The sequence below is a fragment of the Poromitra crassiceps genome (genome assembly GCF_964638095.1).
Source record: "Poromitra crassiceps genome assembly, chromosome: 23".
In the NCBI taxonomy this organism is placed as follows: Eukaryota; Metazoa; Chordata; class Actinopteri; order Beryciformes; family Melamphaidae; genus Poromitra; species Poromitra crassiceps.
In genome coordinates, this window is record NC_139639.1 from 15,410,855 (window position 1) to 15,436,272 (window position 25,418).

The window sequence follows — 25,418 nt, forward strand, 5'->3', positions numbered from 1 at the left end:
ATTTAAATGGTTAAACGGTTGGTAAACATGCTTGTCCGACGTATCTAGCCTTTCTTCTGTGTTTGTTTTATGTAGTGTTAGCTAGCTAATAACATTTGTTTGTCTGTCAAACTCGCTGTTTTGCAGACTCGTTAACGTAGAAGAGCCTGGTGACGCGAGGTTACGTTAACGTTACAAACAGAGCTACTGACGCCACGTTAATTTAATTTAGCGTCAAGTCTACTCTGGTCTGGTCCAACAGGTAAATTAGCTAGTCTGGTATCCACTAACGTTAGTGAAAGTGTTGTTATGAATGATATTAAACAACAACACAACACGGACGAACCATTTTTGTCTTCTTTGTCTGTTTTTGTCTTCAACACGTCAGTTTGTGCCGTCCACCGCCATTATAATGTGTGGACCTCAGGGGTACCCGGAAGTAAATGTAAACATCCCGCTGATTTGGTCTATGGAAGGACAGTTCAAACCATGCCCTCTTTGAACTCCAACTACTCTTTCATACTTTGTACTACAAACTTCATTCAAATTGTAAACGGGTCACCACTTTTAGTACTTTATCACTTTGTTTCAGCTTTTAGATAGCCTGGTATCCCTTTTGTACTTTTTGAGAAATTGCAGTTTAAGTTTTAAGCTTTTTTTTCTTGTACCTTTATAATGGGAGTCTATGGAGCTGGCCTAGAGTGCATGATGTCATAATTCACTCTAGCTGAGTTTAAATAATGCACTTTTCACTAAACTCACACATTTTAAAACTGTGACAGTTGACACAACTTTAACATACATATATTACAGTATGCATCAAATCCTTCAGCTACTTCTGCTCTCGCTCACAATGTCAAAATATAATCAATGTAATGTATAGTTTTTGAGATATTAATGTTTGTTTGACACTAGTGCCCCACTCTACAATTACGCAGCAAATAGATCTAGGGCATCAAATAGGAACCCAAGATAGCCCCACACAAAAAAGAAAAAAAATCCATGACTATAACCCATGTCACATGTGACATGAGCTGCAAGGCAGTAGCCTGGGTAAACCCAGCCCCCACGTGACCTGCTCTCTCAGTTCCCAGTCACTAGTGACTGAGAGCAGGTCTGAGAGCAGGTCACGTGGGGGATGGGTTTACCCAGGCTAGCAAGGCAGAGGCACATGTGACATGACAACTGTCCCCGTTTCTGTGCTCAGCACTCAGCAGTGTCACGTTTTCAGCACGATCACCTGTCGCACATCCTCAAGGCATATGCCTCGTTAGTCCCCATTGCTCAATAATAGAGAATAATGATGTGGGGAGAAGCCGTAGAAGACGTCATGGCCAGCAGGGGGAGGTGACAGACAGTGATCAGCTTAGGATGGGAAATGTCTCTCCTGCCTCCCCACCCCACTCATGTGTCACCTCACCCTCCACCCCCCCCCCCTCCCCAATAGCCTATTTTCTTTTGATACAAAATCAGTTTTCTCACTGACCCAACAGGCCCACGTGCAGAAGTTGCAGCATTGAGGAAGTTCCGGAGATCAGAGGTCAGTCAGTGCGAGAACATGGAATTCTGGGAAGAACAGCGACGAGCCACAGAAGATGGCCATCAAGGCTGGGAAGATTACAGCACACTGCTTTCTTGTAGCTTCTTTACGAATTTGATTTGAATCAAGCGTCAACTCCAGATCTTCTGAGTTAACCTACATAAGAAGAAGTCATGCCTCTTATCTCAGAAAATTGAGCACAGAAATAGTGTGGATATCCCCACCCCCTCCCCCCGGATATCCCCCGTCCCCCGTCCCCCCCTACCGCAGGACTAAGCGAGAAATAATGGCAACTGGAGGCAATAACAGTGTGGCATCAACAGTGACAAGGTAATTGGTTTGTGGGAAGGTCAACCTTCTATATGGGTCGATGTGAACACAGCAGGCGGTGTATTTATTGACCTATTAAAGTGCTGAGCGCCTCACCGCAGCTGATCTCGTGTCAGTTCTCGTGCGCGCTCACACAGATAATATTGACACAACACTTGATTTGTGTTTGCCGTGTGGCATCATCAGCTCTTACACAAACAAAGTGAATTCTGGGTTTTATGCTGTGGCAGCAAAGCACAAAGAAAGCAAGCAAAATAGATGTTTATGACAATTACCATGGTGAGTCATACTCGCTTTATCTGGTGATTAAAAATATGCAACAAACGGGATTTTAACCTGACTCAGGTGAATATTGACCAGTTGAGCTTTGACCTCAGAAGGGTATTTGCCCTGCTAGAGATGGACTCCTGTGGGGGGGTTTCTCAAATTTGGTTACTATGCATAGATCATTAACATGCTGGTTTCTTCTGTAAACGGATATAAAATGCACGAAAGAAACTAGAAACACGTAAGCTAAATTTGTAATTTGTTCACTATCTAATAAAACATGGATTAAATGAATGAGAGAAAAATTGTGTGTGTGTGTCTGTGTGTGTGTGTGTGTGTGCATGCACGTGCACACCCTGCGTGCTGTTACTTACTGCAAATAAACAGCAGTTTTGTCGTCACGTGGCGTGTGGGAGGCTGAAGCTAAAGATGACCTTTGTTACGCACTCACAACGTCGAATGAGCGATTTACCTGACAGTGAGCCTGAAGATAACTTCTGCGTCTGACATACTGTATCCCCATTCACTTCCACTCACCTGTAGGCATATAAGTCACATTGATCCATGACGACAAGCATGCCTTGAGTCACATGTATTGATCAGCTTCAGCTGATTTGGTCTGTGTGATGAACACAAACTAGAGCAGTGATTCTCAAACCTTTTCATATCAAAGACCCCTCATTTATTTGATGAGATGTGGTCTCTCGGGACACAAATCTGAGAATATTTTTGTTATTAGATATGATTTTTAAGTAGAGGGATAAGAGTGAAAATGTGATCAAAACAGTCATTCTTCTACATTATCTAATTGTGTTAACTTTTTGTCAATAAAATGCTGCTGAAGTTGAAGATTTCATCAATTTAAGTTTGCGTTTAGTTGAGTATCTGTAGGCCTACGGGGAGAGGGGGAGCTGATGGGAAATATAATGAGATTCACCTGTTATGTCAAGTGAAGATCTGACTGCATCTGGTCCTCACATCTCGTACAATGCAAAGAGCTCTACTGCCATCTGCTGGATGCAGAGGGGAAGTGTGATTGACATGGGACTGCCACCACCACCCACCACCTAGAAGAGGAAACAGCAGTGCCTCATGAATAACACAAATACATCAAATCAAGGGTGGAGGTTTCACACAGGGTAGTCTCTCCCCAGACTCAAATATTAGGTTGAATCTCTGCATACTACATAAGTGAGTCTGTGCGAGTTAACAGCCACTGCTGGTTTTGAAGGCGGGTTGAAATTGAATGAGTGACAGGCCGTAGCACCGATGAGAGAGCGGTTCGAAAAATGGGCTGCGCCTCCCGTGTTGTCTGATCGCAAAGTCGTTACTGATTGGAGAGGACTGAAGCCATCACTGGCATATGACTGGCCAAGTGAACGGTTCCCTCCGATAACCAGCCCTCTGAGGGAAAGTGTCCCAGACCCAGAGAGAGATCTGCAGCATCATGCAGTAACGTAGTGTATCAGCGTAAGAACTCTCATGGGGCTGGCGTTGAGACTACACACAGGGTGACACACTCTGGATCAAACCCTGGGCTGACATACTGTGCCTTATTAAGATTCAAATAACAAATACAAGTTTACATAAGAAATGTATGTAGGTATGTATGACTGAATCCTGAACCTGATGGGCAATTATGAATCTATGCAACTATGAAACATGTCATTCTAATTTGCAGTCAGAATGACTTGCACTAAATGGAATTCCAAGCAGCTAGAGGTAGGCTCCATTTTCCTGTCACTATAGCCAGTCACAACAAATATGTGACAATAAACATATCAGCCGTGCTTCTTAAAATGCAGAGCAAGTAAAAAATATAATGCATAATAAAATTGGAGTAAACAATCCACCCTTCTCTTACTATTGACGGAAATGCATCCACTATTCTCCGATATCCCTGTCCCTACCCCCAAATCTACGCCTATGCACCAAATCCTAACGTATCTTGATTGATAGCTAGGCCTATTATGAAATCAGCTTGGGACAGTTTTCATCTCAGTTGACTTGTTGAAAGTAGGCTGTGATAGGAGAATAAAGTATCCTACAGCTGTTGGTAGAAACCTAGATCCATGGTAGAAACTGTCATCGTCGGCACTGCAAAGATAATTTAATCACCTGACACCAGACACAGATCCCTGCTAGAAAAATAGTCTTCATTGCTGACATATTAAAGTGGTTTGTCTGCAATCAAATGAGTTGTTACGTACCAGCTAATTGCAGGGATTCCCAATTCCTTGTTTTTTTTTTATCAATGGAGTAGAGTGAACTCTGTTCAGAATACAATGATGATGATGATGATGATGATGATGATGATAATAATAATAATAATAATAATAATAATAATAATAATAATAATAATAATAATAATATAAATATACTTTTATAAAAAATTTAACAGTGGAATGAAACTATTATCCTTATTTTTCTGGGGGACACCTGGTACCCTCCAAGAGTCCCACAGGGCTTCCCGGACCCCCAGTTTGAAAACCCTGAGGATTTGTTTGTCTCATTCCCTTGTGGCGCCACTAGATGTCATACAACCTTTATCCCACACTCCAGTAAGAGCCTGGTGACGCGAGGTTACTCCAACTGTAGCATGCTGCTAATAGTGTGTAGGTTTCCAAAAGGACCTGTCTCCCCCCGTTAGCCTCAGCTACCCCCGCTTTAATGCCTTAATACGCGCAAAACAGTGACGAGATTAACGCCATGACGCTTGAACAGAAACTATCATCAACCTTGTCTTGAAATCCGTGCGTCAGGACCCCGGCGGAGGCAGCAGCGGTGCGGTGCCTGGTGTATCAGTGAAGGGAAAGGAAGGGGAGCTCGGGACCCGCTCAACGATCAGCCGCATTAATTGAAGTCATTAACCAATCAATCTGTCGCGACTGGAGGCTCAACCCAGATGACCTCCAGAGACACCTCCCCCCTCCAAACTGTGTGTGTGTGTGTGTGTGTGTGTGTGTGTGTGTGTGTGTGTGTGTGTGTGTGTGTGTGTGTGTGTGTGTGTGTGTGTGTGTGTGTGTGTGTGTGTGTGTGTGTGTGTGTGTGTGCGTGCGTGCGTGCGTGCGCGCGCGTGTGCGTACGCGCGTGCGTGTGGCGTGTGTGTGCGTACGCGCGTGCGTGTGGGAGCAGCACGAGCAGAGCAGCGCCGCTGGGGGGAGAGAAGAGATGCATGCACGTCATTTGTGTGCAGGTCTCTCTAGCGCTGTCGTAAAACAAGTGTCGGAACAGCTAATTTGTCTTTTAAGCGATGCCAGGGGTAACGAAGTATAATTTAGTGGATGATGCGCTTGATTTGAGGATCCCCATGCACAACGAGGATGTGTTTCAGCATGGGGTCTGCTTCGAGGCAAAGGTAGGGACCCTCTGCAACAAATAGAGCTACTTTCATCAGGGATGATCTAGGCTGGCAGCCCAGCGGCTTATAATATACGGAATAGCCTATATTTGATAGGGCAGACTGCATATCGTTCCTTCATGCATTTCACCTGAGGAAAAATCATTGTGGCTAATGTTATGCCATTCCTTTTACAGTGTGACTGTGGTAGGCTACTCAATAGTGAGTTTATATTGACCTATGGGATTTATCACCCCCCCCCCCCCCCCCCATTCTGCAATTTTGGACAACCTTCAGAACAATCCTACCATACATTTGAAAAGGGAATACCCTACCGACTTAAAAATATATATATTTGAAGGGTGTCAATGCAAATAAGTCTGCTCGCATTCGTTCGCTCAATTTGCAAATCTAAAGTCATTTTTTCTCTTAAATTTGGCAGTACATTGGCAGTTTGGAAGTGGGTCGTCCGGGCAGCCGAATGGAGATCGTTGCTGCAATGAGGAGAATAAGAGTAAGAAAGACCCTTAAATCAGTGACTTCTCTGAACCAGATGCACCTGGGATGAATGTTCTTAAACAGACATTGGCATTGGCCCAGCCCATATGAATGGGAAATGTATGGTGTGCATGCTTATAATGATGTTTGTCATATCTCTCTCTCTCTCTCTCTCTCTCTCTCTCTCTCCCTCAGTCTCTCTGCTTCTGTGTGTGTGTCTCTCTGTCTCTCCCTCTGTCTCTCTCTCTCTCTCTCCCTCTGCCTCTCTCTCCCCTCTATGCATTTCATGTCTCGCTTGTTTTCTTTAAGGATGCTCACTCACCTCAGCATCCTCCTTTTACAGAGGGTTCGGCAGGCTGAGTCAGAGTCATTTTAATCATTGTAAGGTTCATAGGACATCTCTGTTTCCATGGCTGCAGTCGGAGAGAAACATAACGAAGCTTTATATTAGATGCCCTAAAACTAAAAAAAAAAACTCTTGACGCTGTTGTCTTGCCTTGCTGTCATTAGATATTACAGAGAAGTGCACCAAAGAGAGGATTTAACTGCTGTCTCAGCTGTTATATCCAATCTAGCCAAACAGCAGTGTGCCAGACATATAGGTCAGCCAGATCTCCGACCACACCCAGAAACCACTTCTTCATCCCTCGTGTACAGCAGGGCTGGTGGCCCTATAGGCATAAGTAAACTGAGCACTTGCTTGGGGCCCCTGCCTGCTTACAAGAGCACTTGACCATTACAGGTGGGCGATAGATTTACAGTATAGGTCAAGCATAGATAATAGTCAATAGTATTGGCAGCACCAAGGCGGTGGGGCCCCCCAAATCAAATTCTGCTTAGGGCTCCATAAAGGCATGGGCCAGCCCTGCAGTGCGGTATAATGGACTTTTGGCTTTGGCCAGTGGCTTAGAGCAGAGGTTCTCAAATGTTTTTCAGCCCAGGACCCCTTACAAGATAGAAAATATACCAGGGACCCCCTCATTCTGATTTGTGATTTTGGGCTAAGCTTAATTGTTTCCATGGTAACATGCTTGACTTTTAAATGGTTTGTTAGATTAGAATGTAAGACTTGAAACATTTTAGATTTAAAGCATACAATGTTTTCGTTGAACTATGAAGCTTACAAAAAAAGTTTTTATTTTTATTTTCATGAAAACCTTTCGCAGACCCCCTGGCAAAGTGCCACGGACCCCCATTTGAGAACCACTGGCTTAGAGCGACGCTGTCTCTTTAAATTCCCTGTACAGAAAATAAACAATTTGTAGCGAATTGAGGAAAAAATTGGTTCCAGTTGTTGTTGCCATGCAATTTGTCTTACACTGCATTACAATGGATTGTAAGTGCCGGGGGTCATGGAAGCATTTTCTTGCGCACAAGCTAGCAGACAGTGTGTCCCATGGGCCACCTGGAAGTGGGCGTGACTTAGGCACTCCAATTCAAGTTAAAGGTGAACGTACAGCTGCACAGAGAGGAGTCACGAGACTAGAGGCTCGGCGTGTGCTGACACATCCTGTATTCAGAATCACTCTTATTGCCACAATATGCAAGATTACATACAAAGAATTGTCTTTGTATATAAGTATGCATGCAGCATAGCGGTCATATCAATGTTCAGAAAGAAAAGGAAAATAGGAAAAATATCTAGAAGACAAAATCACAACATTGCAAGTACAGTCCAATATACTGTAGCTGCGCGGCCTCGCTATCGCCCGTCCTGCAGCTGGCCCGCAGCTCGGCTGCTGCGTGTTCTCACCTGCCCTATTGGCGCGTGCACAATGTCTCCCTCTCTCTCTCCCTCAGTCTCTCTCCCTATCTCCCTCAGTCTCTCTCCCCCTCTCTCTCTCTCCCTCAGTCTCTCTCTCTCCCTCTCCCTCAGTCTCTCTCGTTTGTGTGTGTGTGTGTGTGTGTGTGTGTGTGTGTGTGTGTGTGTGTCACTGATGACATCATCAGTGATGTCACAATGATGTCACAATACCTATGTATGACATCACTGATGGCTTTACACCCCCTGAAAGTTTCAGCCCGATCGCACGTAAAACGGCATAGCTGTGGCCGGACAAAATTCTTGAAACAAATAGACAGACAGACAGAGAAACAGAGTCTACATTGCCAACTGTATATAAGTAGAAGATAGACAGTAGATAATGTTGATTTGTATGAACCCTTGTTGATTCATTTGTTTACCTGCTACCTCATATATTTACTTTGGTTATTAATTCTGCATGCAGTCCTGGTGGAATAGTCTGCTCTTTTATTTACACAGTAGTGTGGCTAAAAGTAAATGTAGTGTAGTCTACATAGTCCAATAAAACTGATGGTTGTGACCAGTGTTAAAGGTATTATAATACCAAGTAAAGCCATTTACTGAATGTAATTCAGAATATATTATAAGACATTGAGAATGTCATTTTGAGTTCATTTTTGATACTGATAGTGTATTTGAAGTATGTAATTTATGTTTTTGATGCTTTTTGGAATAGATGAATGTGAAAATGTGATACTTTACCAAAAGAACACATATTGAGACATTGAGACACAATGAAAAAACAGGACAAAGGGTACTTTGAAACTTTAATAAATTCTGCGGCGAGAAAAGCATGGGTAAACGACTAACGTTGCCGTGTCCTCTTGGTAAATGGTAAATGGCCTGCATTTATATAGCGCTTTTATCCAAAGCGCTTTACAGTCAGAAGGTACATTCACCCGTTCACACACCGATGGCGGCAGGTTACCACGCAGGGTGCTGGCACACCAACGGGAGCAATTTGGGGTTCAGTGTCTTGCCCAAGGACACTTTGACATGCAGACTGGAGGAGCCGGGAATCGAACCACCGACCTGTTTTATCCAAAGCGATTAGTGGATGACCCACTCTACCTCCTGAGCTACAGCCGCCTCTTCTTTCATCTGTTTTAACAGAATCCTTTCTGTATGCAGGGTCTCACGCTTGGGACCTGCAACACACCAACACTGAGGAGGCCTATCAGCATAACTCAATCATTCATTCAGTGTTGACACTGACACATTTCACGTCTGCTCACGTATGATGATGATGATTTCGGGCATGAATCTATAGGAATCTCGTTTATCTCGGAAATTAAAATGTTATATAATACAAAATACATACCAAAAAAAAGGTTAAAAAAAGAAGGACATGATCCCAATCATCCCCTATGCCGTGAGCCTCGTTTCTGGCAATCCCCAACAGGAACGTGGAACTCATAATGAGAAAGACAATGATGTAGAGCTGCAGCACCCAGCTGGGTGTGGGTAAGCTCTCTGCACATACAGCCAACATAAGGTAGGGCAAGGAGGTGTTCAGGACAAACACAAACTCAGAGCCTCCACACGCTCGCGGATCACTCGAGATGAGGTGAAATCCCGTGTAAACCGTGTCAAACTGGTTGCGTGAGCCGATGAAGCACTTGCCGAAGATGTGCTGGCTACTGTCTTATCGCCAGTGGTGTAGTGGTGCCCGGAGACGTGGGTAGTCTTCATTTATGCTCGAGTGACATCACTGATGACATCACAATTGCTCAAGTGACATCACTGATTACATCATCATCGTCATCATCATCACTCATCAGTGATGTGAGTGATGTCATCACTGAACTTAGTGAACTATAGCCTCAGCCTTAGGGCAATTAGGGCAATTAATCTGCCCTAATTCACGGGTGCTCATGACACCCTCTGAAAGTTTCAACCCGATTGCACGTAAAACAGCATAGCTGTGGCCAGACAAAATTCTTGAAACAAACCGACAGAGTCCACATTGCCAAATTTATATATAATAATAATAATAGATAGATATATACACACAAATAGTGTTAAGTAGGCATTAATTATGATTTTACAGTCCAAGTTAAATAGGCATGAAATAAGAATTCTGTATTATTCTGCTCGGGGGCCAGTGTTGGTCTGAGTTTGCGTGGTTGCTGTATATGGAAATGTGGCTGACACACCTCCCCATGTTCCACTCCATTGCCCTCTGCCAGGAGTGGATGGAGATGGATGATGGCCTTGTCTTCCCTGTTTGCATGGAGGTGGCGTTAGATACACAAGGATACACATTTACACAACATACAAACAAGTTTGTGTGAATTCATTTGCACTCACACAGACACAGACACACAGATGCCCCGACGGAGCCTAATACATACGGTAGTTGTGTCCTTCACCCGAGTGGCCGCTCTCCAGGCTGCTGCAGTCAGTACTAGTGTGTGGAGAAAACTAGAAGATAGATGGACTGGATGAGAACATCAGACAAGCGCTGTACCTTTGCACCTCTAGTGAGCTGCGTCTCCCCTCGGCTGTCATACAGATCAGAGGCTACAGAGAGGAAGCCCCCCGGATCGATTGGGGAGAACATGGACAGATGCAATTTGCCTGGTTCTGTTGTTAGCGAGAATTATCTCCTCCATTCTGAGATGTCAGGAAAACAGCGGGAAGACAGCTGAGAAAAAAACTGACAGGAGGATGATGTTAGTATTTTCACACTGACAGGAATGACGGCAGAGAGCAAAGCAGTTGCATGAATAGACGGTTTTAACTTGACAACTTAAACATGAATAGACGGTTTTAACTTGACAACTTAAACATGAATAGACGGTTTGAACTTGACAACTTCAACTTTCTAAATTGCCCCCAGCTTACTTCCTGTTGCAGTGTTTGCTAATACAATAGCTGACAGGAAATAAGTTGGGGTTTCAAAAGGGCTTTTCACACGACACTTAGCCAGGGTTAAGTCAGTCTCTTGGGCTAAGAGAGCTGTTAGCCCAGGGCTAAGAGAGCTGTTAGCCCAGGGCTAAGAAAGTTTTCACACTTGCACAATCCTGGCCCACTACAAATGGGCTAACCCCGACTTCAGCTGGCCCTGCTCTGGAGCAGGGTTACCCGACTTTCCATCTAAACGCAGGGCTAAAAGTTGCCAGTGTGAAACGGGGCTAAGTTAGCCTGGGGCTATCTTAGCCCTACTCTTAGTCCGGGGCTTAGATAGCCCCGGGCTAAGAGCATGTAGTGTGAAAAGCCCTAAACTGCTGTTACGTGTCTTCAAACAAGGGATATGTACAATCTCTCAAGGCAAAATTGAAACAAAACAGCAGTTCATTTGAAAACCTCACGACCTTTCCAACGTTCAATGCAAATGAAACAACTTTATGTTTAGGCAATTAAAACAGCTTGGTTAAGATTATGGTTTTAGGCTTAAATAACAAAACAATTGTAAGTGTGACTTACGGCTGAAATGTAGACTTTGATCACATTGGGACGCGAACACCACTCTCCGGTATGAAAGTGTTTACTCCCTCCCTCCCTCCCTTGACCGCAACGCCCTTACTGGCCACCGTGCGCTTTCAATAGCAGACTCTATAACGTTGATATACACGTATCTAGAAATGTTGATATGCAACCTATTTTTGGTTCAGAAATGTTGACATTCTACGTATCCATGGATTGCAGAAACATACAATTACAACATTTTATTCTGACGACCAGGCTGCAGAGAGAATATCCGAGCGTCTGTCGAAAAGGCAGGATAAACACAGGTGCAAGCGAAACACTAATGAGGGTTTCCAACTTCCAATCATGGAAGATGGAAACCCTCATTAGTGTTTCGCTTGCACCTGTGTTTACCCTGCTGCCTTTTCGACACAAAATGGCCCCTGTGAAAAAGGGTCTATATGGGCTGACAACTGGCTTCGCTGTTGAAAGAGTGGCGAGTTGTCCTGATTCCACACAAGTCCATCTGATCTCTTAAGCATCCGACGTTGCACTCCCAAAGCAAGGCATTGGCGTGTTTCTTCCAGGTCAATCCGGGTTGTTCTCAGATGTCTTGGTCCTGATATTTGGAGTGTGAGCCTGCATGGGAGGCAGAGGGTGCGGCCTGTAGCATTAATCAGGGATGAGAGTGTCCCACATGTCTGCCTCCCTCTGGGAACTCAGCGTGTCCCACACACGTCTGGGAACTCTGCCTTTGAAAACTTAAAGAGCGCCCAGAGGCACAAACTGACACGTTTATTCTGCCTTTGGACCACTTCCTCTTTACTCAATCTCTGATTTCACCCCCCGAAGAAGACAGTCAAAAATAGACTATTTGTCTTCTCTTAAAGAGCCCTGTCTCAGTGGTGCTGACGGTTTATTGATCAAGTGGGCTTCAAGAAAAAACATTTGAAACCTAAATGAATAATTTGGATTTGAATTTCATTTGCATATGCCTCTCCCTTCCTGCAGTATGAATTCAAATTGAAGAATGTGAAGAAGAAGAAAGTCAACATCGTCGTGTCTACTGATTGCGTCCGGGTGATTTTGCGTAAAAAGAAAAAGGTCAGTTTCCTGCGAAATCTAATGTTTGATTTGACACCGTGTGCTTTCAAAGGCTGTGTCTTTTCACGTGTGTTTTTCCACTGTGACAGAGAAAAGAGTGGTCCTGGGACGACAGTACAGTCTTGGTGACACAGGACCCCATCTACAGGTAGGGCCTCTACCTCTTTAACTCAAATAGTGAAATAGTCTGGGTTGTGTAGAGGTAGGGGGGAGGGGAACTGGGCGGAATAGCGTGATCCTCCCACATGCTACATCCTGCCGGTGAAAGTCCTCGCTGTCAGGTGAAAAGCAGCGGCTGGCAACTGCACATGTATCGAACATTTGTTTGTGACATGGATAATATTAAAGCAATATAATTGTAAGACAATAGCCAAACAAGCAGCTCTGTAAAACCTCATTGACCCCCATGACCTGATCTGATGTTGTCTTGTCTCCTCAGGATCTTCTATGTCTCACATGACGCCCAAGACTTGAAGATCTTCAGCTACATCGCGAGAGACGGACAGAGCAACAGTTTCCGCTGCAATGTGTTCAAGTCCAAGAGGAAGGTATAGGCTGACATCCCAGTGAAGATGCACCAACCACACAAACCCATATTAAGCAGTCATTCATGCATGTCATGTACAGCTCCGTGCAGTACATTCAGCACATAGCTTGATGTGACACCCGTTGTCATATCAACTGTTGTTGGCCTTGAAAGACACTGCTCATGCGCTTTATGGTGAAATGCTTGTGAAAATGAATGTTCGTCTCCCACATTATCTCCATCTCAAAGCAGAGGCAGTTTTCTGCCGTAACAAAGACAGTGCACCAGTGAGGTTTCACTCCCATCCCTTCACCATGGATACCAGACACAGTGAGGCTGAATACTAATCATTCTGCAGAAATGAAGAGGGGGGGGGGGGGTTTAAACCCTTGCTGGCTGACATTTTCACTAATGCTACCGCCACCCACCACACTGCCCGGGACGCGGGACGCGGTGCCTCCCCCAGGCCGGAGAGCCTTATCTTGGGATTCCAGACCAAACATGTGGCTGAGTAGGCGGAGATGGACCAGCTGATACACATCATTGGATTTATTGTCACCATAGCCTGGTGGAGGGCTGAGATGTCAACTCAATGCATCTCCAGCGTGGCCTCGCGCACTGCGTTGAATCAGGACAGCAGGGAGAGCTTACAGTTCAACTCACACAGATTTTACATTCTTTCATCGGCTAAATTAAATATATTGCTCTATTTTGCGCATTGACGACGTTGTAATATCATGTCGATTATATCTGTGCTATTTTTTCCCTATTCCGCAATGAACCGTTGTCGCACAAGGCTGTTTTAAGCTTGGCCGGCTTTCACCAACGTAATGACTGTCAGAGAGAGTAATGAGTCGGACAGCACCAAATATATTATTTTAACAGCCTTCTGCGGCGAGTCTATACAGGAAGCAAAGCAATTCACCTCTGTGTGATTGGTCAAGGACATGGTGGATACGGTTTAGTTCAAGTAGATTCATGATGCTGACACTAAACTGGCTCGTTGTGAAAAAAATAAACCTTGAAATGTAACATGGATGGTAAGTCATGCATCTCATATAGGCCAAATCAATCCTTTTTGCCTCCATGTTCACACTGTATGTTCAACCCAGAGCTAGCTATCCCAAATCAAACAATAGCACAAATACATTACAATGCATCTAAATGTGTCTTTTGAGATCTTAAAATGAATTTTTAGTATTGTCTTAATTAATCAGCTTAACACATGCAGGATATTGTAAAGACACACACACACACATTCGCCCCCACCAGATCCCCCCCCCACCCCACGCTCATATACCATCAAAGTTGGCCGCCTCTGAAATAGCCCAATCCATCATGATGACAGCAGCATCTATGTAGAGTAGATGGGCAAGGCCAAGCAGCTGAAATACTGTGCTATCAATATGTACTCGCTTCCATTTGCTCTCTACCTGCCTGCCCTCCTGTTCAGTGTTCACTCCTTTCCTCCTCCTGTCTCCCCTCCTCTCTGCCTACATCCTCCAGGGCCTTCCCATTTCTCTGACTCCATTTTTCATCTTCTGTCTTTCATATGTTACACGCACACACACGCACAGGCACACAGACACACACACACACACACACACACACACACACACACACACACACACACACACACACACACACACACACACACACACACACACACACACACACACACACACACACAAACACACACTCCCTCTATCCGGCACTCCTCCTCCTTCCCTGCTGCTTTCCCTTCATTTTTTTGCAAGCTCAGGCTTGGACAGATGAGGCCGTGGAAGTGATACTAAAAGCTGTAGTTCCTCAGATGGCCCCTTGAGGCTGGCTCCAAAAGCGAGTCAATTTAGCTAATTTCACCTTTCATGACAACTGTACGGGGGTGAATTTTTATATAACTCACCTGTTTAGAGTCAAATAGACTATTAAAAGGACTATGTTTTAGGTGTGATTGACAGGTCGCCCGTCCAGTGATCGCGCAGCTCGCCGATCACGGACCAATAGCAGGCGGAGCTGCGACTCTGTGCGGAAACCCCGGGTCTCGCGTGGTCTCGCGTGAGCTCTGTGAGAGCCAAGATGGCGACGGCCACACTTGGGCTTCAAACCAATGGGTGACGTCACGGTCAGGGGCATAGTGGGAGCGGGGGGGGGGGGGGGGTAAATGCAAGTAAACGCAGTCTATCCACCTCTTCGAAATGAAGCAGAGGGTTTACTCACCTATTTTCAGATCAACTGTATCAATTAATGAATCCGTTGATATTTTTTGAACGGTTTATGATCCTCCTTTACTGTGCACCTGCTGTTCTCCTCAAACCGCCCTGCTCTCTCTCTCCCTCCCTCCCTCTCTCTCTCTCTCTCTCTCTCTCTCTCTCTGCTAGTCTCAGGCGATGCGGATCGTGCGGACAGTGGGCCAGGCGTTCGACGTGTGTCACCAGCTGACCCTGCAGCAGAGACCCGACGACCAGGAGGACGGGGAGGGGAACACAGAGGAGTCCGAGGCCGCACCAGGTGACTCGCGTGCGCGCGCGCACACACGCACACACGCGCACACACACCATGAACACCTGCCAGGACGCACAGTGACACGGGTGCACGTCTCCCAAACGAAACGGTGCTATTATGGTTTGGAGCAGCTTGCCACGGCGCTGCGGCAAATCTGTGTCACGCCACGCGAGCCATCGATCAAAGAGCTTGTGTGTGGGCTTGTGCCAGCTCTGTTCTCGCCTGCCTGCCTCCCTCAGTCCATAAGCCTCAAGGTGACGAGAGTTGCGTGTAAATCTCCGATCTGTCTCTCTCTCTCTCTCTCTCCGCAGCTAACAAGAGATTGGCGTTGTCGGAGGAGACCGACCTTGAGGCCACGACCGAGGAGAGCGTGTCCTCGTCGGACCCGGCGGAGAGGGGCAAAAGGGACGAGGGCCTCGGTGACGATGGGAAGGTAGTGTGTGTATGTATAGTCCACTCGTCGATCGATACACTCTTGGCTCACCGCAGTGTCACTCACTCCTCCTACAAAGCTCCACTCTCCTGCCCTGTGCTTCTCTCCTTTAGGAAGGTGTTAGAAACACCAGGGAAATTAAGCTAGCCCTATAAGTCTATACGTTACACTGTGCAGTGTAACTTATCGCTGCTGTCAGGGTGAAAACCTTATAGCCTATCTCCAAAATGTCACACAAGATAAACAGCCTGGGTTTTACTGTAGCTTGACGGTGCTTTTCCTCTTCTTTTTTCAGTGTACAGTATACAACGCACGTTGAATAATGCAATAGCCGACGCCCTGTTGCACACAGACATCGCACAAATAATTTATAAGATTAATAAAAATGTTTCCCGGTGCAAAATGCTAGGCTACATTACCTACATATTACCTATACAGTAGCAACAACTGAGAGCAGCTTCAATGCCCGTCTTTTGCCATCTACACTATATTTCCTCACATTTCCTAAAGTTTTAGACCACGTGTATTGAAATATTCCAGAAAAAAATTGCTATAAATAAACCAGTCTGGTGGCTCACAGAGACGCATGATGAAAGTCTGGCCTCATAGACGCCACTGAGGGCCACAGCGGGAGACTGCTTGTTTAAGGGCCGTGTGGGGAGGAGGAGTATTCCATGGGGCCTGTTCAATATTGATGGGATCATATGGTTTATTGATGAAAACACAGCAAGGTTCTCTTTCTCGATGGAGTCTCTCTGGTACCGTCGGCTTTATTAGAAGAAGAGTTGCTCGCTTTCAGTTCATGGATATTCAATCGAATTAGACAGTCGCCAGAGGAGAAGAAAACGGGCAGATTGTTTTATTTACACTACCAGTCAGTCATAGGTTTGGACACAACACGTTTTTCTTTGTTTTTACTATTTTCATACATTTTAGATAAAAGACATCAAAACGATTAAATCACACAAATGGATGCAGTGACCAAATGAAGTGTTGAACAAATCAAAACGTTTTTATATTTTAGATTCTTGAAGCCGTCCTTTGTCTTGAGGGAAAGGCTGTGGCAAGAAATTAATACTTCACTATTTATATTTGCCTAAGAAACACATTTCAAGTATTTTAAACATAAGCCTTAAGAATGAAAAACACTGTGACTGGTATATTCTCATACTAGTATGTTTACTGTATTTCTCCCATTCAATCTAATGTATTTTACATGCAGAAATCCCACTGGCAGTCAAGTACAATTTCTCCCTCTCACATGTTGACAGCTTGAAGGTCAGATGAATGATCTGCCCTTCACAGTCGGCAAACAGTACTAATGACAAGCCAATTGATCTCCTGTCTTGGATATGACAGATACAAGCCCTGTCCTTTACTCTCTGCCCCACAGCACTCAGGCATAATCACACGAGCCATGAGTAAAGATGAAGCATCTGATGGCAGCCTGTCCGCTTCCATCTATAGACCTATTTATACGCTTCCATCTATAGACCTATTTATACGCTTCCATCTATAGACCTATTTATACGCTTCCATCTATAGACCTATTTATACGCTCCATCGATCGGGTCTGCATTAAAATGCCCTCTCATCCTGCCTGTAGCTGTCCTGTCTATGAAACTAGATTGAGTGATGGTTCCTTGCATTTTACAATGCACTTGGGATTTGTATGTATGCAATACTAAGCATGTACAGTGTGGCTGATGTTACTAACTGGCTCATGTGGCGTTCCCCCGCCATGATGCTGGTTTATGGATCAGCTTCCCTTCTATCTCCCAATTCGAGACAAAAAATAAGTTATTGAAATAACTGCCAAAAGCTAACCTCTTGACTTGTGAGATAGAATTAAGCTTCTGAGCAATTCTAAAGTTCCAATTTTGAATCCCTCGTCATAAGAAATGTATCATTTGACAAGATCATCAGACTAGTCTACACAACTTTATTGCAGTTACAATTTCCATAGGCTGCAGGTCTGTGGTCGCAAAAAAAAACATCCCCCCCCCAAAAAAATAAAAAATAAAAATAATATATATATAATCATGGTGGCTCCATATCCAATTCTTTTTGGAATGCCTTTGGCCATAGACGGTTCACCGGAATTCTGTTGCTAAGGAACAGTTTGGACTACGTTTATTTCCTGTCAGCTGTTATATAACTGTATAACACTGCAACAGGAAGTAAGTAGAGGGCCAATTTATGTTGTCAAGTTGAAACAGTCTATAAGTGTACCAATTTTTTTTTTTATTTAACCTTTATTTACCCACCAAATGATATGCTTTTATCACAAAATGTACAATTGTTACATACAGGGAGAAATCAAATCCTGTCTGTAGACAGTTGATGAAAATAAGATTGTAAAAAAAGTGGCATCAATCTTGTAGGCACACAGGACTGGCCCAAGCCATGTGGATGTTTCCTTTGAGACACACTTCCTGTATGCACCAGAGCATTGTTCTATGGAAAGACCTGTCAGACTAGCAGCAAATATAAAAGCTTTCAATAACTGGGTATAGGCTGAATCACAATTATGTCATATCAATTAGCGAAGATATTATGATTACTTTTAAGCTACTTCTAGTAGTTGTAGCTACTGATTTGCTGTCACCTCCGCCCTAGATATCCAACAACCCATCCCTCTTGCTGAACTCCCCCATTCTCGGTGCCTCTGTGACGGTGGGACGGTTGGCGGTAGAGCCCCCCTGCTCTGCAGACCACCAGGTCCAGCTCTTTCAGAGACAACTGGAGCAGCAGGAGCAGCAGGCGCAGGCGGCCTCAGCACAGGTACTGCAGGCACAGATTTCTCTTTTTTTACGCCGTGCCCATTAGGGGCCGAGGCGTCTGTAAGAGGGCCTTCTGCCCGTATGTCCCCCAGAAAGAAAGAAAGAAAGTGGCCAGGACGTCAGGATGTCATATGTGGCCACTCGGGGCCGAGTGGCCAGGTCGCGATGATGTCATACAGATCTAGACAGCTCACCCTGATGGCCCAGGTCACTACTGATGTCATATATCACCAATGATGTCATAAATCACTGATGATGCTACATCATGATGTCACGTGACTGTTGAGCTCTATAGTGATGATGTCATCAGTGAGTGATGTCATCAGCTGCATGTGTTCGTTCACACACGCGTTAAAAGCTCTGGCAGGATTCAGCCCCTGTCTGCCTGTCCACCAGGGAAAGAATGCTCTGGTGGGTTTCAGTCCCTTTCCCCTGCTAGCCTGTCCGTCTGTCCTCCGGCCCAGCCCCAGTCACCTCATATGCAGATGATGGTATGAACTGGCCGAACATGCATGTAGCAGTCTGCCTACCGCCAAGAGACTCCAGTATCGAGCAGAAGAACGCATCCTTTTCTCTGGTGATCCGTGCTTGATTTTCCAATCCGTGGCTTCTGGAATCTGTGCCTAGTCTTAAAGACATGAACACTTGTGCTGCTGACCCTGTGTTGTCTGCTGCATCCCCTTTGGCCCTGCCTTCAGAGTCTGCAGCATCCACTGAGACTCCGCCTTCAGAGTCTGCAGCATCCACTGAGACTCCGCCCTCAAAGTCTGCAACATCCACTGAGGCTCTGCCTTCAAAGTCTGCAACATCCACTGAGGCTCCGCCTTCAAAGTCTGCAACATCCACTGATGCCCCGCCTTCAGAGTCTGCCACATCCACTGAGGCTCCGCCTTCAGAGTCTGCCACATCCACTGAGGCTCCGCCTTCAGAGTCTGCCACATCCACTGAGGCTCCGCCTTCAGAGTCTGCAACATCCACTGAGCCCCCGCCTTCAGAGTCTGCAACATCCACTGAGGCTCCGCCTTCAGAGTCTGCAACATCCACTGAGGCTCCGCCTTCAGAGTCTGCAACATCCACTGAGGCTCCGCCTTCAGAGTCTACAACATCTACTGAGGCTCCGCCTTCCGAGTCTGCAACATCCACTGAGACTCCGCCTTCAGAGTCTGCAGCATCCACTGAGGCTCCGCTCCGCCTTCAAAGCCTTCAATCAAAATATTGGGGCAATTTTTGCCCCTGGATAATGGTTTTTAGGGGCATTCTGAGAGTTCTTGGGGGCATTTTTGCCGTTGCCGCTGGCTAAATTCGAACACTGCCTCTGGGCCTTGGCTTCTTTGTGGACTTTGTACCGTTTTGAACACTTATGGCCGACCATGAGGGCGATGCCCATGAAGAACAGCACCCCTGCAAAGATCAGGCCACCGATTCTCAAAGAGTCATAATCATAATGAAAAGCCTTGTCATCTGCTGCTGATGTATCAATGGCTCCCGCCAATGCAGGAGTTATCCAGGAGCACAAAGCCACCAATGCTGCAAGTTCCATTCTACCTGTTTGTATGAGTTACCAAACGCTCGAATAATCACGTCTCCTCTCTCCCCGCCCCAGTGCGGCAAGCAGTCATATAGTGATGTCACTTGAGCAATTGTGATGTCATCGGTGAGTGATGTCATCAGTGATGTCACTCGAGCTATTGTGACGTCATCGGTGATGATGTTATCAGTGAGTGATTTCATCAGTGATGTCATCAGTGATGATGTCATCAGTGATGTCAGTGTGTGCCCACGTGTCGTTCACAAACTGTAGTAACTTCCTGTAGTACCAGCAACACTCAGTTTATGTCTAGTCAATTACTCTTGTTTGCAAGTTTATCTGTTACCTGATTCTGTTTATCCTGATCCTGGCCCTGAATAAAACTCTGTTATACAATCCAATAGTATCATGGCACTATTCCGTCTGTCTGCGTGCATTGGTGCATCGTTCAAAATGTGCCACCCCACGAGTTTTTGTTTGTTTGGTCATGTCTGTCACACATTTTGTTTTGGCCTTAGGGGGCAGTCCTAAACCACTTTTCAACAGTCGTGCACGAGACGTACTGTAGATATCTACTATATCTACGGCTGGCCAGTGCGAGTCTACTACTATAGTGATATATCACCGATGATGTCAGTCATTAGATGTTAAAGCAGCATGCCATGTGTGTGTTTGTGTGTGTGTTCCCTGCCCAGGTGCGTGTGCTCCAGGAGCAGCTGTCGGTGGAGGTGTGTGGGCGGAGCGAGGCCCAGGCCAGAGTGCAGAGGCTGCTGCAGCAGAACACGGACCTGCTGCAGCACATCTCCCTGCTGGTCAAACAGATCCAGGAGCTGGAGCTCAAAGCCGCGGGGACGCTAACCTCAAGTGAGCACAAATCTACTTTTGTCTTCTCTGTTGTTTTGTGTTTTCTCCACCTGCCTTGAATCTTTTAGATCATACTCCTGTACTTATTTCAGACACATTTTTCCCTGTAATCATCCCTTCCTCTCTTTCTCTATCACTTTCTTGTCTTATCCGTGTCTTCCCTCTCTCTCCATCGCTCTCTTCCTTATCCGATTTTTGCATATTATTAATTAATCCCGTGATCGACCTCTGAGGCTTCGGTGCTGCTCTCCTGTCTCCCTTCACTGCATGTAGCCGCCGGTGGTAATGTGCTGCCATGTGGGCATGAATCGTCAAAGCCTGATTACCGGTCAGCAGAGATGTCATCCTGTTCCTTTTATAATGTCATCTTCTTTCAATGTCAAGCCATTGCTTTCCATCTTGCATTAGTTAGTCTAATGCTCAAAAAGCATAGAACAGAGACACCAAGTTAGTTTGCCAAACGAGTCAAATGTTGTAGTAAAACTCATTTTCAGGTAGCTAGCCATCATCTTGGAAATGTGCAAAATAGGGGTCCAGACCATGGTCCAGACACATTCAATCGTAAAGATAAGCATTTCCAACGTGTTTCTAATGGCCAAAAGAAAAACATTTTATAGACACCTAGATAGCATTTCTAACTCATCTGGTTCAAACCTTATAGCCCAAAGCTTTTTCGGGCGGTGGCCATATTGGATCTGGCTGCCATGGTGAACGGGGGGTCACCAGCTCGGGTGCTCTCGCTAAATCATTAGAGCATGCCCTGGGCTACATCTGGGCTAAATTCTGAGCTTTTAGACTTGATGTGCACAAACCTAGCCTCATATCCCTCAACTAATAGGTTTGAAAAGTGTGTTTTGCATAGAGTTATTTTGAGTGATAACACACATTTAGCACTGCTGCAATGCTATCACATAATTTTCTAGCTCTACCTTGCCAAAAATCACTATGACAATGAATCCCCCCAGATGGTACCGACCAACCCGAGCTGCAGTCTATAAACACTGTTGCCCGTTGACGTTTAACAAACGTAATAAATAGTTATATTTTACTCTCACTTTTGTCAGGCAAAAAAAGTCACAGAACACACCCTGTGGGGCGTCTGGGTAGTGCAGAGTCAATGGTTCGTGCCCTGTGTTGCCTCTGGCTTGGTCAGGCATCCATAGAGACACAATGGCCGTATCTCGCTGCACTAGTTAGTGCCTCCTCTGGTCGGTTGGAGCGCCTGTTCGGGGGGGAAGGGAACTGGGGGGATAGTGTGGTCCTCCCACGCGCTACACCCTGCCGGTTAAACTCCTCTCTGTCAGGTGAAAAGAAGCAGCTGGCGACTGCACATGTATCGGAGGAAGCATGTGCTAATCTACAACTCTCCCCAGATCAGCAGAGGGGTGGAGCAACAACCAAACAAACAAACAAAACAGCCCTGGAAGTAGCTGGCAAACAAGCAAGACACAGCCAGACCGTTGCTGACAACAAACTTGGAGAAGAGAGAACACCAGTTTATCTGATTGCTGTTTCTGCAATTCACTATTGTGTGTTCCCCCCCTCTTTTCATGACCAGATGGATAGTTCAGCGGGACTCGTAATGGTTGACACAATATAGTTTCAGTCACTCAGTGGCGGTTTTAGCCCTTTTATTCAGCAAGCTGTGACCTATGTTTGTAGTAGCCTAGCCACAGACATAACAGCCAGAGAGAGAAATGAGTGCAGGCCACCAATCACAGACGACCATACAGCAAGCTCCACCAATCAAATATCTCAATATTACATTGTCGAATTGTGGTTAGTGTAGTACTTCTCCATGAACTCGAATAATTTTTTTTTTAAGAATAAACAAGGATGATATCATACACATTTGTGGCTTCTACAGAACGTATATCATAATTTCACAATTAGCTCGCCATGGTAAGTCTACCATGGTTACGACATTATAGTTAATAATCAAAATCTCATTGCAGAATATGAACGGGGAAATACTGTTCCGGAACCGTGATGTCACAGAACTGTCACATGACTGTTGAGCTCTATACTGCCCTCCAAATCAAAACCGCAGTAACTACAATTTTGGTCAAAATTGAGTTATTATTGAAATTGAACTTTTAGATATCTGTTTTATCATGTGACAAATTTTCTAAGTTCAGTCTTGCTCTATATTTGAAAAAACACAGTATAAAAGTTGCAGTAACTACGAAATCCAACCAAAAACCAGACAAAACTGCAGTAACTACACTTACTGCAGTTTGATTTGCTTTCACAGAGCTTCAGCTGGACTTAAACAGAGATAAACGCAGTAACTACACTTTGAGGTGTAGTTACTGCAGTTCACACTGGTTTTTGGTTGGATTTTGTAGTTACTGCAATTTTCCCGCTCTTTCCATAACAAAGCCCAACATATCAATCACTCATAATGGCACAATCTGTTTAGTTAATCCAGTCAATTCCCAATATGAGAGCGCACTGACAGCTGTCCAAATTGTTAATGAATTAGTCTTCAGTGTCTTTAAAATCGTAAATGCTGTATTCCTAGTTAATAATCCATAAGAGATCATCCACTAAAGAAGGGAATTGTGTTCTCCACTGGGAAGTGTTAATCTGGCTGTATATAGTGATAATTGTTTGGTATCACTACCTAGCTCATCAGGACAATCTTTTTAATTGCTGCATAAATGATCAGCAGTTCATTTTATTCAAAATAGTTGTAATATGCTATGTAATATACTGTATATGCTCTTGTATGAATTATCAATCTGAAAAGCTAATCTGATTTGTAAAGAATGTGAGAAAACCTGTTCTAAATTAAGATAATAAAACAACTGTGCTCATTAATTAATTGTGTCAGAATGATGACCAAAAAGCAACACCAGTGGTGAAGATTACATCAACTGACTTCAGGATTCCCTGAATTTATCTGTTACTCATCCATTTAAATGTTTTAAACATGTAAACAAGAAAACAATTAAATACACATATGATGTGGTATCGAAATCAAAACCGATTACAATTGTCTCATGAAAAACAAGACAGGAGAAGCACATTAGATTGTAGTTACTGCGCTTTTCCCTTGTACTACCTACACATCTGTTTAAGGTAATACACAGACAGAGTGCAGTATCTGCATTTCTGGGGTCATAGGTCAAGTAATTGATAATTGTTTTGCGCCCAAAAAATACTTTAACGTATACATATTTAATAAGCGCATTGTCACTTTTCAACCTATATCTAATTTGGCTGGACAGTCAAAAAACTTTAAAGCCATTTTTCTCAGTTTCAGTGTTGGCGTAGTTACTGCGGTTATGATTTGTAGGGCAGTATAGGGCCGCCCCCTCTGCTTATATCCCTATATCTATACAGTATGTGCTCTATACAGTAACTGCTAATCTTCTCTGTCCTTTATGTCTTTGTTTCTTTTGTCTTCCTATACATCTCTCATATACTGTATATATATATATATATATAATTTATATATATATATATATATTGCAGTGGGCTCCCAGGACAGTCTTCTGGAGATCACCTTCCGTGCCAAGCCCCCCAGCGTGCCCCGTAACACCCTCACCCCCTCGTCACCCTCAGCCCCCCTGCCAGCTCAGCTCCAGGCCCAGATGAGTGACGGCGCCTGGATGTCCGGCCTCCCCGGAGGACCCTGCTCTCCTGGGACCGTGGGCACTGACAGCAGCCCCCTGGGGCTCGGCGGCAGCAGCGTTCGGCTGGAGTGCTTCCGCTTCCCATCCCGGCCGGGGCCGGACTGCCAGGAGCGGGGCCAGGACCCCGGGGAGACGGCCAGCGACGGAGGCCAGGACGAGAGCTCGCTGCTGGGGGAGCAGATCCTGGGCGCGCTGGAGCTGCTCCGGTTCAGGGAGTCGGGGATCGGGTCAGAGTATGAATCGAACACAGATGAGAGCGATGACCGGGACAGCTGGGGACAGGGTGAGGGCGGGGGGAGCGAGGGGGGTGCTCGTCTCTTAAACGTGCTGAATGCAGAGAGCCCAGCGGACAGCTTAGGGGATGAGATGGCTGTGTAGTGAGTGATGCCATTAAAGTCCCTATGAAATGAAGTCCCGTTATTTTTGCTTCCTGGAAAAGACAGTGTGTCCTAGCGTACACCGGCGCAGAAGACATTTGCGGTAGCCTCTGCGTCTGCGCTGGCTCTCTTTCCTATCGTCCACCTGCACACCTGGCAATTTCAGGCCATGTGCCCGCTGCTGGGAAGATAGCAAAGGAAAATCCTTGTGCACTCCCATCGTACGGATGAGGAGCGCATATAATTGCGTTTAGACTAGCTCTGAAGATCTCTTACTGCAATTTACACCCGCGCAATGGTAGTTTGCCATCTCGCTCCCTCTCTCTCCCTCTCTCTCTCTCTCTCTCTGTCTTGGGCAATGCGCTGCATGTTATGTCAGTCAAGCCTATATCAGAAATAAATAAATAAAGTAAGTACTGTATATAAATAAATAAATAATGAAGAGTACTACTCTAAAATGGTAAAATAATAAAAGTATATAATAATAC

At 45.1% G+C, this 25,418-nt stretch overlaps 1 protein-coding gene across 1 annotated transcript; it reads left to right on the plus strand.

Moving 5' to 3' along the window:
• Window positions 1-5,369: 5,369 nt before the first annotated feature.
• On the plus strand, window positions 5,370-24,931 carry LOC310797114 (carboxyl-terminal PDZ ligand of neuronal nitric oxide synthase protein-like; the record flags this gene model as incomplete). The annotated part of the gene is made up of 10 exons (XM_083659413.1): window positions 5,370-5,474; window positions 5,899-5,970; window positions 12,181-12,273; window positions 12,363-12,421; window positions 12,713-12,821; window positions 15,181-15,310; window positions 15,616-15,737; window positions 18,357-18,521; window positions 20,744-20,912; window positions 24,393-24,931. The coding sequence occupies 10 exons, from the start codon at window positions 5,370-5,372 to the stop codon at window positions 24,929-24,931; spliced, it is 1,563 nt and encodes a 520-aa protein (XP_083515539.1).
• Between the last annotated feature and the right edge of the window lie 487 nt (window positions 24,932-25,418).